The sequence below is a fragment of the Trachurus japonicus genome, chromosome 24 (genome assembly GCF_045865225.1).
Source record: "Trachurus japonicus isolate A0001 chromosome 24, Traja_1.0".
In the NCBI taxonomy this organism is placed as follows: Eukaryota; Metazoa; Chordata; class Actinopteri; order Carangiformes; family Carangidae; genus Trachurus; species Trachurus japonicus.
In genome coordinates this window covers 9,966,902-9,984,127 of record NC_140930.1, presented here as the reverse complement: position 1 = coordinate 9,984,127, position 17,226 = coordinate 9,966,902, and the positions used below count along the sequence as shown (strand labels likewise).

Sequence of the window (17,226 nt, the reverse complement as noted above, 5' to 3'; positions counted from 1 at the left end):
CCAGAGCGTTTTGGAGTTGTTGGATTGTGTATTTGATGAGTTTGATGAGGGAAACCAAGAAATCCCGTTAGCCTCCGTAGCGTAGCTCTGAGCAGCTCGTGGCTCTGCTCCGCCGCTCTAAAAATAGCTTGCACCGACAATTAAAGGTAACAAACCTACTGCTAAAACTATAGGGATTATGGCAATGGGCCAATTTGCCAAAATGTTGCTGCATCACATATCTTTCAGGACCTTGGGGCAGCAGGAGAGAGGCGGGGTTTATCCTGAGCAGGTTCCTAGTTTATCACAGATAAACACAGAGACAAACAATCATTTACACTCATATTCACACCTACGTACCTGCATGTCTTTGTTCTGTGTGAGGAAGCTGGAGCACCCAAAGGAAACCCCACGCAGGCATAGGAAGAGCATTGGGGGAAGAACAGTGCTACCCACTGTACCACCATGCCACCCTCATATCATTTACAATCTCATATCATCTTTTGGTGAAGCTTAAGAGATTTATTTTCCCAGATCCAGAACAAGAGACTGTCTGTGGATCTGCTTCCTACTCTCTTCTTCCTGATAACTGATGAATTCATTATAAGGAATTCTTTAAAGGTGATCCAGCCACGGGTTACTGTCTGTGTGAAGCTGAAGTCTCAGATATAGAGGGGAGAGATTATCGCCCCAGTGATGTTTCATTCAGTCTGAGGTATATTTAAAGAAAGAGTTGTCGGAGTGTGATGTTTATTTAATTTTTTTCTCTTTCCCTCAGCGTATCAGTGCTGATCTTCAACACCACCTCACACTGTTTTGTCCTTGTCAAGCAGTTCCGCCCAGGTAGGTCTCCACCACACGAACACACACACACACACACACACACACACACTAGCACAACTGTACAGTACAGTTTATTCAATTTTCTTCTTGTCACCAGATCTAGATCTAGATTGTTATATATCCTGTGGGCACTTTTCACTAAAAAAGCAGCACATTACAATCCCTGTTTATTCAACTGGATCTGAGTAACAATGCACACTCATAAATAGACCGCAAGAGGCCCAGTTACAAAGCAGCCTAACCTCCTTTGTTAGAAGTCGCCAGGGACTGTTCCACACCGCAGTGTGCTAAATTCAAGGAAGTCTGGGCACTGATATATTTCTTTTTTCCTCTCCTCTCTCATTGCTGTAGGGAGAGAAAAAAATATGTCCTTTATCTCAAAGAAATCAGCTGGTCCACGGCCAAGAATGGAGTTCATTTTTAAACTCAAGTGTACAATATATTTGTCAGTAGTTACTGACATCAGAAAACAAATGCAAAGAAACATATTGTGGGGTTTCCCCACAGGAAATGAATTAGCATAAATGCTAAGTACAACATATGTGACATTAGGAGAAATGCTTATTTCAGGTGAGGCAGGAAACCTCCCTGATACTGATAATGAACGGATGGTTTAACACTGGTTTTAACTTTCTATAAATCTATGAAAGGAGTGAAAGGAGAACATTTCTCAGATTATATTTACAGCTGAATGAGGGAAACTTTGAAGAAGCAATATTTGTGCAAGATATTTGTCATTATTGATCTGTGGATAATGTTTCCATTTATGAATCACTGAAAGATGAAAATATCTGTGAAGAGTCTAGTAACTCAGGTCACGATTGTCCAAGAAAAGCTGATCTTGGTTGTAGATACATTTCACCAAAAGGCTTCCTCAGTTTAATGTCACAATTTTACTCTCTTTTCCTTTCTTTTCTTTTTCTTTTTTACTTATTTGTCAAAATGACTTGAGAAATTATCAGATATGTGTAAAAAAAAAAAAATCAATATTCTGCCTCTGTAAGTCCTCATAATGTAAAGTTGTAAAGCTTTTGGATGTAATAATAAGCATAACCTCAGGTGTAATAATAAACCCTGTCTCTCCTCTCTGTCACCAGCTGTATACATGAACGAGTGGGAAAAAGCCAAGACGCAGCCGCCTCAGTCAGCCGAGAAAACCGAGGAGGGCGCCGCCGAAGCCGCAGCCCCCGAGTCTCAGGAGGGCCAGTCGGCCTCGGGGGGAGAGGTGGGGGAGAGCTCCTCTCAGTGGCCCCCAGCCTCGGCGGGGATCACCTACGAGCTCTGCGCCGGGCTGGTGGACAAACCCGACCTCTCCCTGGAGGAGATCGCTCGGCAGGAGGTGCTGGAGGAGTGTGGCTACGACGTGCCTGCCTCGAAGCTGAAGAGGATTACTTCCTACAGGTCAGAGGGTTAACGAAACAGAGCTTTTTTACTCATGAACCCGTCCATCCCCAGTGCTTTCCATTGTCTACTGAACATCTGCTGTAATTACAGCCCGGATTTCATCTCCCTCAACAATTAATTTCCTATTGTCCTATTTTGTATAATTTTCCATGCAGTATATCATTTTTTATCTTCTTTATGCCATGTTCACTCAGTTATAACCTACATTAGCAGCTTTGTTTCTTTAAAGTGAACTTAGAGGTGTGAAATCCAATGAAAAGGCCCATTTTAAAATCATTTATCAAAAGTCTCAGTTTGGTTTAGTTTAGTTTAATAAGTTTATTTGTATCAGGGACAATGTACAAAAAAACATTAGTCTTGAGATGAGAGAAGATGCCTTTGTACCGGATTTAGCTTACTAGCTACTTTCCATCTGTAGTCCAAACAATCAAACACTCAAATGCTGTCATTTAGTTATTGTACCATTCCTGCAGCATCATCCAGTCTGACATCTCCAGCCTCTTTTCAGCAGGTGTTGTGTTCACTGACACCTGACAATCAGATCTAATCAGAGCCTCATAGGATATCCCTATGGTAGAGCCGGCAGCTTTCATGTTAAATAAATAGATATATTATTTATATGGCTAATGTGGCTAAATCTGTCTTTTCTTCTTTCTCCCACACTAGCTTGCGAGAGGGTGTGTGCATTGATTTGTGCGCATCACACACTCTTGCGTCTCGTGTGAAGAAGTAACTTGAGTGACATTTTTATCACGTTCGACAGGAGTTCAGATGTATGGACGAGCTGTAGCTGAGGGGGTTTACCAATGTAGCCAATGAGCGAACCAGGATCGTTCCTGAGATTGTGATAAATAATAAAGTTAATTTAAGCTGCCTTCACTGGCACATGATCTAAACAGAGAGACCTGTGCATTTAGATCTTAAAACTTATGAGATACACCCTGAAGTCAGTGGCTGACAGTCTTTTGGAGGAAGTCCCAAAACAATAAAGTAAAAGTGGTGCGGTTATGAGATGAAAACTATCCATCTTTTGTGAGTGTACTGTATCTTTAATGACCTACAGCGAGACGACGCAGTTTTATGTGTCAGACAGAGACAGAAAGTCCCACATCAGACGGCAGCACCTGGACAGCTTTGACTGATGGTCTTCATAACTGCGCTTTTGATTTGACTCGCTCGCCTCCTCCAGCTGTGTTGGTGTCGTCTATGGCCATTGTTATGTGTGGGCGGCTGCTATTAAAGAGATGGGTATCGTCTTAACCCTCATGGCACCGATGAGGGTGTGTTTGACAGGAGCCGACTGGATGGTGAAGCTCCTCGCTAATAGCAGGCAACGCAAGGTCACACACCTCCGCAGCAGACTGATACAGTTGGGTTTTAAATAGCAGAGAGACTCTTAACAGCGAATACTGGTGTTCTTCTGCATATCATAAGTCAAGGAGAAGAATTACAGCTTTCATATATGAGCCTGTCTCTACCAGCATTTTAATGAAAGTACATGTGAAAGTGAAAGTGACAGATTGCCTGGCAGCCAGACTCTTTATCTGCTCAGCAACACAGTAGATAAATCAAACAGTGCAGCAGTGTGAGACAGTTTTCTCACATTGATTTAAAAAAAAAGAAAGGAAAAAAAAGTGGATTTAGGTGTTTGTTGTCGTTTTTGTGAGTCACATTGCAACTCCACAATTTCCATGAATGTAGCTACCAGTGTAGGACAAAGACAATGTCTAAAGGATGTCTCCTTTTGCTGTGAGCTGTTTTTTTCCTGCCAGTGAACACAGCAACAGCAGACAACAGACATGCAGCAGTTCATACACCTGCAACAAGTCTAAAAGAACGTGTTTTTAGCAGCATAAAAACAAAAATGTTGCATTTAAAATGGCAAAATAGTGAAATCTGCTTTGTCAGATTCTTATTCTCATTTCTGTAGTTTCTTTGAATAGTAGGAACTGTCAAGTCACATCATCTCTTTCCTCTTGCTGGAAGTAAATCATTAGGAATTCATTTCTGCAGCCTGCAGCTGTACAAAGGTGTTTTACTGGATTTGATACAACGTATATTATCACACATCATCAAAATGTCAATTTGGCCATAAAAGGGAACGCACATGATCAGCAACAATACCCAGGCAGGCTCCGCTGTGTCATTCAAACCATGATTGATTGGTATTAAGGGGTTCAGAGCGAGCCATGAAAACATCCGCAACGTCGTTACATCTACCATCTGCGTACCTCAGTTGAGATCCACATTCATCAGAGCGTGTAATTATCCACTCAGCCACATGATTGGATGATCAGATAACTGTGTGAAAAAAGCAGGTGTACAGGTGTTCCTAACAAAGTGCTCAGAGAGTGTGTAATAATCAACAGCTGGAATGATATGATGAACTAAGATGTCACCTTTTAAGGAAACTGACAATTGTAAATAATAAAAAAAAGGTTATTATGATGTATCACTAATAATTAACTCACTCTATGCAGCAGGAGAGGGCCATCGCATTTGGATCCATCCATTTATCCATGCACTTTATCTATTTAAACTTGCACTTGCAATTTAAAAACACTGACACTTTATACCCAGCACTTTATAGAACTCACGCTGACATTACTGCACTTTATGTCTATGTATGATGAATGTGTATATGATGTGAATTACTGTTTAACTGTTTGTGTTTTTTTTTTTCTTTTTAACTCTACTTCTTATTCCTCTGTCTGTCTGTCTATTACCTGCCAAGGGACTGCAGATGTAAATTAGCAGGCTTGCTAACTCTGACACATTTACATTTCTATTCACATACTGATTGTTCATTAATGTGTATTGTCCCTTTCAAATAAATAACCTACATAAAAAATAAAAAAATACAAATATTCCCATGTTTTCCTCTCTCGTCAGGTCGGGGGTCGGTGTAACGGGTGCCAAGCAGACCATGTTTTACGCCGAGGTGTCCGACGACAACTGCGTGAGCGCAGGTGGAGGTGAGCCGCGGGAGGGGGAGCTTATCGAGGTGGTCAAAGTCCCGCTGCACGAGGCCATGACGTTCGCCTACAACGAGCGCATACAAAAAACCATGGGCGTCATTTTTAGCTTCATCTGGTTCCACAATAACATGTCACCCAAGTACAAGATCTCCACCAATGTGTAACTAGTATTAAATTAACCAACCCACTTTCTACCATTTATTCCAAATTGAATCAAACACTGGCCCAGCACATCCCCTCCTCCCCCCGCCCCGCCCCCTCTGGCTCTTCATCCTGTGTTGCCTTTTATTTTTATTTTTTTTGCGTACTGGTACATGATGAAGGGTGGGCCCCTCGTCTTGTTGCCAGCAAGTATCTTTAAGTTTTGTCCTGTTTACCTTTTTTTTTTTTTTTTTTAATTTTATGTGGTCTTAATCTTTTTCCTAAAAATAACAAAAAAAAAACAATCTTGCCATAGCTGGTTGCCACTGGCACTTTGTTTCATTTACTGTGCCATCCGTTACAAATGGCTGGATATCACTGATTTCATTTGCCTGCCCTTGATTTAAAGGAATGCTCCACTGGTTTTTTTTTATTGCAGATGCTGAATGTCACCTTCAAGATACATTAGAGCCTGCAGGGGGAAAAAAAAAAAACCCTTTATGATTCCTCAGGCTTAATTTAACCACTCTTGCAAAACCCCACTGTTCAATGCAAACTGTGTTTCATGCTGCGTTCATGTCACATCATAATTATGAACATTAGTCCCTAAGATATGTTAACGTTTCCTTTCTCCACCATTCACCCCATGTGACGTGAACTCGGCATTAAGCCGCGACGCTAATGAGCTTTATGCTCCTGGTTAGCTCCGGTTTGCTAACAAGTCAACATGCAACAAAAGCAATTTGCCCGACAAGACGATTGTTGGATCTGATGAACAGTGGCTGCTTTTTGCAAACGTCCCAGTCCTATTTCTGCTCCTTAGCCCGACCCCTTAGTTAGTGTTTCCACATCAGGGGTACAGGTATCCCACTTCTTTTTAAATGAAGGGGTCGGGCTAAGCTGATTTTTTTCAGACTACAAACAGAGGTGTGTGACAAATTTCCCAGAATACACCAGCAAGATGGCTGCGTACGCAACCAAAGAGACACATAAATGTAGGAAATAAGTAAGGATTTTCAAATTATGACGTCCACTACAGAAAATCTTTCTTAAAGATAGGCTGTTTGTTGCATCGTTGTTGCTGATTTGCACAGATAGTCCTGAAATTAAACTGATATCGGTTTATTATGGTGCAGATGATGATGAATTGTAGTAAACTAGTGGTGTCTCATTTTCATAGGGGAATATTTCTACACCCTGGCCCCTTGGTGGTATGTGTATAGGGAGGTGAAGGGGTGCGAATTAGAAATAGGATTGGGACACAGAGGTGAGGCTAAAAAATCAAAAATCAGTGGAGTATTCCTTTAAGCCATGATCCAGTAATGCAAAAACTATGCTAGTCAATTGCGGGGCCTTGTAACGACGGAGGTGTTCGGTGTTTTAACCACCACTTGTTCAGGCATGCCTCAATTAATTATCTCTGATCCACAGCCTTTAAGCAATACTTATCACATGTACCCCGGGCTAAACAATCACTCAGTGTCACTGAACTCAACTCTTCACTCTGTTGGAAATCCTTCATCAAAGTCAAACCAGTCGACATACTGTATTTAGCAGACTTATTAATTCACCGCACAGAAATGAAAAAGGAAAAAAAAAACAAAAAAAAAAGAAAAGAAAGAAAGAAAGCATACACCTACCTCTGCACCGAGGGCCTAATTTCTGTTTTCAGTGTGTCATTGTACTCAAGCACAATCCTGATTTGAAACATACTGTACTTAGGTTAGTAGACGACATAACACGCTGGGATGCGCTCCACATGGCGTCCTCACGTTTAGTTTTAGTTTAGGGATTCAAAGAGCTGCAGTGGGTTACAGTCTGTCGGATGTTTTGTCTCTGAAATGTCAGTGAACGACCTGAATTCCCTTTGACATAGATAAACGTTTTTTTATGAAGAGGAATTTCTTTTTACCCTCTATTGCATTTTTCTTTCACACTTTCAACTGGAAAATACAGCAAGTCTTCAAAGGTTAAATCCTCTCTCTGTTTTTTTTTGTTTTTTATCATGTTGTCATTTCTAGGGAGTTAATTTTATCCCTTGGCATGTTAAGGTTACATTTTGAACACAATGCCGGTTCAGGAGCTTGTTTGGAAGGAGTTCAACCATCTAACAGATTGCCTTTAATCATAATTCATTCGGGAGGGTCCAGTGTAATACACAAAGTTAATCTCAACAGCAGTTTGCCAAAATCTCAGGTCCAAAAATCATCAAACCTTTGGTCATATTCAGGGGAAAAAAGAAAAAAAAATCTCTGAATGTGATGATGACCAGCATGTTATTATAATATTATATTTCAACAAATCACTTACAGCTAAATAGGCAACAGTTCTTACTCTTCTTATAGGACATGTTAGTATTTTTTCTTCATTCAAAAAAGGGCTGGTACTTCATTTATTATTTAATGTGACTAGACGAAAATCCTCTCCTCCTTCCTTTTTTCCCCCCTTTGGCTAGAAATATGCAAGTACTGAAGCAAAGCCTTGTCTTTTTAGAAAATTACTGCTCACTTAAAAAAAAAATCTCATTATTTGCTCATAACTCCAGTTGGATAATGAGAAAACTGCACAAAAACTGAAATCAGAGAGTTCAGCTCTTCTTGGTGCACCAGCAGAGTTGTTGAATAACTTGATGGTTTTGCTGATCTAGAATAGATAGATGAAAAAGAATGCTGTATGTTAATGATAGCTGGTTATTATTTACAAGAATTTTAAGTGCAATGCTAATAACACCTTAAAAATATTAAAAGGTGTTAAAAATAAACACTTCTGAAGTCTTATGAAACAAAAACTAATTCTATTCCCAGTGTTGATATTTATCGTCAATTCATTTTCCTTCACACAGACTTTCTTCTCTGGTGTGAAAGCTAATCATGGTTAAGCTAAGGATGAGTTCAGTATTCATTTGTTCTTCTCTGTTTGTTTTTTGAGCCTGACAACAGCTGACAATCAATTTGTCCTCATTTACTCATTAAACATTGTGTTTTTTGACTTTTTCTTTTCTTTTCCGTGGTGGTTTTCTGTCATCGTTCGGTGTCGTCCTCGTCTCGACTGAGTCGACCGAGCTTCATCTTCAGGCATCTCAGTGCGGTTGTCTCTGAACGCATCGCCCTCATCTGCACAAAACAAATTACATTTTTAATGAATCAAACTAAATGTGTTTGGTTTCACACACTGAGTCAAATATCTGACGAGTCATTTCTGCCCCCAAACTGTGTAGGCAAAAATATGCACAAGACCCTGAAGCCATATTGATCCAACCCCCCTAACGCCCAATCGCTGAAGATCATCTCTTGATGTAGGATTGTCTCGTTTGCTGGAACTGCTTGAATTATTTTTTTATTAATTACTTTATGTTCATGTCTGTTGACGCTAAACGGATTCGTATTCTCTCAGGAGTAACGAGGTGTCCAGACCTGAGTAATAATCGATGTCCAACACTTCATTGTCACGTTGTCCTTGTGTTGCTGGTGTCGACATCAGGGCACTTTGGAAAAATGTGGAAAGCACCTTTGGAAAATCATGAAACGACCACTGGGAGTTAAACTAACAGGGCTTTTTTTTTTAAAGAAAAAACACACACTGCGTCATGATAACCAGCCACTATAATATCTTTATAATGTTTGTTTGTACCTTTCAGAAAGTCATTTATTTGGCACCTTATCCTCATCCGGCCTCCTTATTCTCCTTATTTCACCCCCCCTTCTTCCATGTGATGATGATATTTTCTTTAGTCTTCAGGTGAACGAGGTCCACGTGGATCTCAGTAGTTCAATGAAGAACCTCACTGACAGATTTCCAATGGTGCTCACAGTTTTCCATCGTCTAGTTCTTGTCTGGTACGAGATGAACCTGTTGTGGAGGCTTTTTCTTTTTTTTTTTGTCTCGAAATGACTCTTGAGAAGATTATTCATCGCCCACGTCTGATCTGATTTCACAGGGGTTAGCCATGACCATCGCAAACGTTGACAGAAACGAATAAAAACAACCCCAGGTACTTTATCTTCTGCTGAAATGAGGCCATGTGCGTCTGATTCGGCTCGACCTAAAATGTGACAAACAAACAAACAAAAAAAAAAGCCATTTGAAACTTTCAAGGCCAGTCTGTAACTTTATGTGCCTGTCAGATGTGGAGCGCTGCCATGTGACTTCTCTTTTGGATCAAACGTTGAGCCGTTGATGTCAACACCGTGTCGTCTTCTACGTCGGCTTGTGTGAGTTTGTCCGCTGCTTCCCTCCAAACTCTTATCTGGAAGTCGCGTGCATTATATAAACATTACACAAAACGCAGAGTAGCACATGTGATTGACAGACCGAGAGACGTCTGTAATGTTGTGACTGAAGCTGGATTCAGTTGCCAAAAAAGAAACAGGAGTCATGTGGCAGCACTTCAGGTTCAGCTGGTTCAGCCAGGGTCTGTAGAGAAGTTCTTAAAAATAGGGTCAAACTGAAGTTCATGTCAGGCCTGTAGTTTTATTTTTGTTGAAGATTCACAAGTTGATCTACTTTATCAGACCTGCAGTCTATTTTGTACTCAAGCATTTTTTTATTAGTTTTATAAGCTGTTTAAAAGTGGCTGGCTACATCGGTATCTTATTCAATTTAACATTTCTGTCTGTCTTTCTGCATGAAATAGTAACATTTGAGTTTAAAGCCAAACTTCACACTCTCATAGTGTTGGAATTGAGTCTAATGGGAGCGGCGTTAAAAGTCAGTAATCTGGGCGATCGGCAGTGTTCGTTGAGAACTTAAAGGAAAAGTTTGTCTTTTTAAGAAATGCAGTTATTCTGTTGTTGTTTTTTGCGAAAGTGAGATGATGAGATTGATTCCATTCTCATGTTTGTACGATAAATAGATTCCTAGCCAGGCGACTCTATTTCACCCTTCTCTGTTTCTGCACTGTGAACTGTCAAATAAAGGCAAAATGCCAAAAAAAAAAAAAAAAAAACTTTTTATAATTGCCCATAAAGTGGCAAAAAGTTGTTTTTACACTTTAGTTTTTGTACGAATTTAAAAAAAAACATGATATAGTGTGTTTGGTAGTTTTTGGCCTGTAGGTGTTAGCTGTTAGCCGCAGCTAGCTGTTTCCTCCTGTTTCCAGTCTAAAGGCTAAGATAATTTAGCCATTTCCTGGCTGTAGAGTCATATTTATTGTACAGACAGCAACTCTCTCATTTAACTCCCAACAACCAACAAGAAAATGAAATAAGCACATTTTCCTAAAAGTATTGAACTCCTCTCTTTAAGTTTACCTCAATCACACGCGGGACTTTCCCTCTGCGACAAAACTAAATGCACTTTTGACAGAGTGAAGTTGCAGACTGAGCCACCGGTAAGCCATATGCTACTTCTGTTCAGTACACAGCGAGACTAACACGTGAGGTAAATACATGGTTGTATAATTCATTCCTGCCTGTTCTGGATTTTTAACCATTACAGCCCAGCGCGGGACATTTCTACCTCCATCACTCAGGCACATGACGATATGATACTTAGTGTGCATTCGCTTGCTTCTAAGGCGTTGACATATCAAATTCTCAGCCACACGTCGGTCGGACATGTCAACACGCGGTGGTTCTTCGTGACAGAAAACTTAATCCATCAGTACCAGATTTTTTTATAGATGTCCCCCCCATGGCTATTGCTGTAGTTGCTTCTTCAACTGTGATTGTTTCTTTGTTTTTACTTTTTTGTTTTGTTTTGTTAATGTTTGTGTACTGTTTGACAATTTCATACTGTATTATCAGTGATCATAAGCTGAGCTGCAGTTTATCATGAAAACGTTGGGTTTTTTTTAAAGGTGCTATGTGTAGTATTCTCTAATTTAGAGCAGATACGATCTTCTCAGTATTCCCTTGTTTCATTGAACATTTACAGATTCTTGATTTGCTCATGAATCCTATAGGAAAAGCACTTTTGATTTTATTTTTTATTCTTTTGGATGGAGTCCGCTGACTTTTGCGTGTTTTATTTGCAGAACGGCAGCTGAATATCCAGAAGCAACAATCAGATTTGCTACTACGAAGCAGCTTAGACTGACTATAAAGCGCACCAACATAATTAATCCATTAGGTAGTGTAATATTTATTGAAAATCCTACACATAATACCTTTAAGTGAAAGAATTATTATTATGAATTTTTCTCACAGTAAAGATGTGAAGAAATTTGTCCAATTGTGACTTTTATTTTCATTTCTGGTGTCTTAACACTGAATTTGTGTTTTTCAAAAAACATTTTCTGGGGGAAAAAAGAAGTACAGGATCATTGCAGTTTTATGAATTTATCATGTATTTTAAGCTTTATTAAAAGTGTATAATTGTGGGCAGTGTTTTCAGTAATGTTTGGGTTTTGTTAATTTATTACCTAACTGTTGAAATATCTAACTTTTAAAACATGAGACTTGGTACATACATACAGTATATATTTAAATATGGTACTTTGCATGTGCACTAACTGTATTGGATTAAACTGCATTAAGTTGAAATAAAATGGGTTTGATGCCAAAATATCTACTTTTTCTTTTATGTCTTAAAGTTGCTGTTTGTATTACTAATGTATTTTCTTTTTTTATATATCTTTATAGAAAAACTGTCCTACTTTTTTGTTGTTGTCTTATTCACATTTTCATTTTTGTCACATCACAGGCCGCTATACAGTTTCATAGGTGTCACTGTGTTGTGTTTGAAACCTAACCTGTGATATTTTATGTATTTATATACTGCCCCTATACTGTCATGTCGCTAAATTACTCACTAACCTATGTTTTTAATTGCAGGCTTGACCTTATAAGGGATCCATGTACACATTACGGACAATATATGATCTCTATATAAAAGAGCAATAGGATGTACTTATTTTATTTTCTAAATTCAACCTTTTGTGATTGCAAACCATATCAAAAGTGTTGTAAATTGAGTGTCATTAACACCTTTGTCCAAATTTAACAATAGAAAGATATGTCCTGTTGTGTAAGCAGATACCTGAATAAGATATGTGTCCTCATAGGAGAGTTACGACAAACAACGTACTTTAATAAGCACAAAAAATGTCCATTTAGGTGCTCACAACTATAATAGAGTATAGACAATAATTTGGCAAATGTTTGTGCTGTTTGTGAATGCTAACTGGTGGAGCTTGAAATCACAGTTTCCTTTACTTCCATAGGAAATTGAAAGAACAGACATCAGCAAGTTTTTTTCTGTGATTAACTCAATCCGCAGCGCTTCCCCTGCTGCTGCTTACATAAATCTGCCAGCAGCCTTTATGCAGCGCGTTGATATACATCACCTCTCTTGAACAAACGCATCCTGATAAGACCATGAGCTTGATGTGGATCAGGAAATGAGACGACACATTTATGCAAAGAATCTCCCTGTGTACGAGATAAGCTGCAGCGCGATCTCGATGGGAATCTTGATTCCAGCAATGAAAGCCAAAGTTCTCACATTTAGCAAGTGGCAGAATAGAAGCTGTTGTACTGCGGAGGTGATTTTTATCTGAGGTGGTTCAGCTGAGGTGTCTGTGTATGTGAGGAAACAGGAAGAACATTTTTTCTTACAGCGTCATTGTTTAAAAATTCTTTGAACTCTACACATTTAGACCGGAAGTCGTCTTCATTTTTGAAATACCTAATAATTTGTTCAGTATCAATTGTCACCTGTCTTTGTAGATGGCTTTTACTTTAAATCCTTTCTGTTTTTCAAATGTCAGTACCACACAAACACATATTCACACAGATGCATCTTAAAAGCATGTTGCTTGGGAACAAAATGGCAACAGGTCACACTCACACTCCCTCACACCTGGATATCACAACACTTTTCGATGTGAGTAGTGCACTCTGCAAACATCAGACTGGATACTATACAGGTCTTTATTTCAAATACCTGTGTAGCTTCTGACCTTGATAACATTAAGCCTGAAAGAGAAGCACTTTATATCCTCCGTCTGCCTCTGCATCTCTCTGCTGTTGCTGGGTGGGTTTTAAACAGGGGTCAGCTGGTGGCTTATCGCTATGGTATTAGGTTGAGGTGAAGGTAGCGAAGGTATAGGGGCTGGTCTATTAGAAAACTGTGTTATCTGTGGGTTGAAATTTGAGATTCCCAACCTAAAATGACAGAGCAACATATAGAAATGTAGAGAGATCTGGATGATTCTGCTCTTTTTAAACACTTTTTTCCAAATTCAGGCCACAAACAAGGCTAAAAATGTATGTATGTAATATGTATAAAGCAAATTACAGACACATTGGGGACACTGTATGAGAGAGTTGTTATATCAGCAGGTAACATTTGTAATTTTGGATTCATCTCTAGTTGGACACAAAATGTAAAGGGTTGTGCAAGAGGCAAGGATGTGGAGAGATACAGAGACTACAACTAAACGATTGGATACAATACTTAAGCTATGGTTAATTTAATAGATGAAACCAAGCTATTTATTCATTTTTTGGAAAATGTTTTGCTTTGTTAATTTCACAAAGGTTGTAGTGGATGTAAAGGATGAGGAAATAGAAACGGAGCCTCAGGAACACACTTTAATCTTTTCAGAAAGAAATCAGCTTAGCATTAATTTACAGAAGCTAGTGAAGCAGAGGTTAGCCTGGACGTTTTGGCCTGTTTTAGGACTCCCTGCTTCTCTGTTCACCTAAGCTGCAAGTAAAACGTCATTCTAACACAAGTATCCACACATACAGTAAAAATAAAATTAAAAAAGGTCAATGATAGTAAGTCATGCTCTGTCACATCCAATATTCTCTCACACTTTAAGATCTATATTTTCCATCAACTCCAACCTAAATATTGAACTTTTTAGCCGCTAAATGCTACAACAGTGTGTTCACCCACTATCTGATGTTAACTCTGGAGCAGGTGGTGACCAAATAATTTAAAAGACACTCAAACGCTCTTGTGTTAATAGAAAAAAATTAATTGCTGCATCTTTGAGGTCAGTGAATCATATCTGTACCAAAATTTAGGGCCGCCCATCCACTCGTACATGTTGAAATATTTCACTCTGAACCGAGCTGTTGGACTGGTAGACCGATCATCTAGAGAGGAAGTGAAGGTGGAGCTGGTGAGTAGTTCCTTACATGAATCTTCCTTATTTCTAACCGGGTTAGTGAGTATGACCCAACACTTTGGTGAATACGTCCTCCACCCATGTGTCTTTAGAAAGGTGGTGGGAAACTTAAGTTGTGACCCAGCTGCTTTCATGTTGTAACTGGACACATGGGGATGCCTGTGTTCTCCAGAGACCATCTGGTTATATATGTGTGTGTGTGTGTGTGGGGATCACCACGGCAGATGGATTACCATCCCTTCTTCTCTGAATGCAGTCCATTCACAGGTGGAAGCTCAAAAAACCTGCCCTTTGAAGAGAAGACAAGATGCACCACTGCAGTCAGAGGACACACTGAGGTGCACAAAGCCAGAGTGATTCCAGCACACTCTGACACACTCTCCATCTGTATGCAAATGAGACTACATACATATGGTAAGGACGTGTGCTTTTTAACCTTTGTCTACCTTGTTGTCTTCTTTATCTTCATCACAAATGTCTGTCTTTTGTGTACTGAAGCCTATTTTCTACTGTTGCCTTGTCTCACAGACAATTAAAACAGATTTCTCCGCTGACATCTCACAACCATTTTGACTGTTGTAGAGTCATTTGAACAAGGAGTACTCAGCTTTTTTGACCTGTATGCCAAGTTGGATAAGACCGTCATGCTGCCAATTCTGAGACTGTTTATATTGCTTTTTATTAGTTTTGCAGGTGTTAAAGGGATAGTTCAACATGTTGGCAAATTGGCCCATTGCCATAATCCCTATAGTTTTAGGAGTACGTACGTACGCACCAAAAAACAAAAAAATTACATACATTTTGTTCATTTATGAGACAGAGTTGTTTTCGAGGTAAATGCAGAGACTGCTTGCCGAAAAACTGCCCCCGACAGGAACACGCAACAGCGGTTTTGCATGAATTTACCTCTAAAACAACTCCGTCTCGTAACGTTCCGTTATTATCTCATAGCGTGGTGAATGTGCAGGTCACAACTTGTCCACCAGAGCGTTTTGGAGTTGTTGGATTGTGTATTTGATTTGAGTTTGATGAGGGAAACCAAGAAATCCCATTAGCCTCCGTAGCATAGCTCTGAGCAGCTCATGGCTCTGCTCCGCCGTTCTTAAAACAGCTTGCATCGACAAATAAAGGTAACAAACCTACTGCTATGACTATAGGGATTATGGCAAGGGGCCAATTTGCCAAAATGTTGAACTATCCCTTTAAAACAAGTGAAAAAACATGTCACAGCAGCCCATCCAAAAATGGTTGGGATATTTCAGTCTGGAAGTGACGAACCAACAGATCAATTGAAAGGAGAAAAGTCCGGAAAACCTTTTGAGTTAGTCACCTCACCATTCCTCAGATCTATCCTATGACTCACCCTGAGGTTGAGGTGCATCAGCAAACACAGCTAAATCTCCCGATCAGATCAAGTCATCCATCATGCCTTTTTTTCCCCCTTACTTTTTCACCAAACCTACGCTTGAAATTACTACAAGATGTTCTGCTCCTCTGCCCTCAACGCTTGAGCAGCTAGGTCGTAACCTTGGATTAACATGGCATTGTGCTTTGAGGAAGAGCAGAGGAGGGACTGGTCCAAACTGATAAACAATCCAAGATAGGAACCAGGTGAGTACTCGCAACCTGTTTCTGTTTTAAAGGGCTAATATGGAGCTGGCCGTAAAGGTTTTGCTGCTCTATTTTCTTTTTTTTGCAGCCTTATCAGCAGTGTATATTTATGAGGTCCTGCGCTGCGGATGCTGGGATGGATTGGAGGGCTTAGGGCAGTCAGGTTTCTCCATATGAGGAAAGAGGCAAATAGTAAAATATCATCTGTCATTTCTAGCACACTGACAGGAATGTATCCTTTTTAATCATATCTTTGAATCTGATTTATGGTAGGACAAGCAGCATTTAGGAAATCTGGGCATCAAAATCACATCTCATCTCTTAAAGACCTGTATTCCCGATAGAAGGAAAGCGAAACGAAACAATAATCTGGGTTCAAATGACTTTAGGATGGAGTCCTTGCAGTTTTTTTCCTGCCCAAACATGTGTACAATGTTGGAGATAATCACTGCGTTTGTAACAACACAGTATAAACAGCGAATATTCAGTGTTGCTAGGCCTTGACAGAGAATACCCAAAATTAAACCCGTCCTGAACCATTTATTTTGTTGTCATGCGTCTAAAAGGTTAAATGGGGACTGCCGCTGCAAAAATCAGTTAGAAAGTATGCGCAAGAAAAGCAAGATGTGTCATTAACTTGTCCAACTGGTTAACATTGTAACTGTGCTTTTCCATAAATGTGTGCGTGTGTACGTGTGTTGGTTAGCGTGACTGTTTCCCTGTTGGCCCAGTGATCCTGAAACCAAACTATGCGTTTCCAGATAGTTTGGAAATGCCTGTCACTTTTCTTCCACTCTCAACAGTAACATGTCACCCACAGGCTGGCATGTACTGTATGAAATCTGAGCTCTCTGCATGAGAAAACACAAATGCATGCAGCACTATCAGCAGAGCAGAACATAAGGGTATGAGAGAGGTGCACTTTGGTGTCGGTGGTGACTACATGTCTCATCTTATCGCAGCAGGAATACCTTTTCCACACAATTGATAGTTCAGTCAACTACTGAAGGAGCTTGTTTACTGAAAATCTGGATGACCTTAGTTTAATTCCAGCTGCTAAATCTGCTATTTTTAATCTTTGTTACTAATAAAGTACTAATAGTTGTTATGGTGTATTTGAAAGAGAAGGTAGGTAAAATCATAAAATAGAGTTAGCTATGAGAAAAATGCCTTCAAAAGGAACTTGTGAGG

The 17,226-nt window shown here is 39.7% G+C and overlaps 1 protein-coding gene across 2 annotated transcripts in view; it reads left to right on the top strand.

Moving 5' to 3' along the window:
- nudt14 (nudix (nucleoside diphosphate linked moiety X)-type motif 14) overlaps positions 1-11,851 on the top strand; it is a 30,327-nt gene extending 18,476 nt beyond the window's left edge. Inside the window, exons 3-6 of one of the 2 annotated variants that reach the window (XM_085770655.1) lie at positions 758-822; positions 1,920-2,223; positions 5,119-5,201; positions 11,320-11,851. In XM_085770655.1, the coding sequence (XP_085626781.1) occupies positions 758-822; positions 1,920-2,223; positions 5,119-5,201; positions 11,320-11,381 (514 nt within the window). In that variant the 3' untranslated portion in view covers positions 11,382-11,851. Of the gene's footprint in view, positions 1-757; positions 823-1,919; positions 2,224-5,118; positions 5,436-11,319 lie in introns of those variants that run through there. The other variant, XM_085770654.1, reaches the window with a different exon arrangement.
- Positions 11,852-17,226: the final 5,375 nt, after the last annotated feature.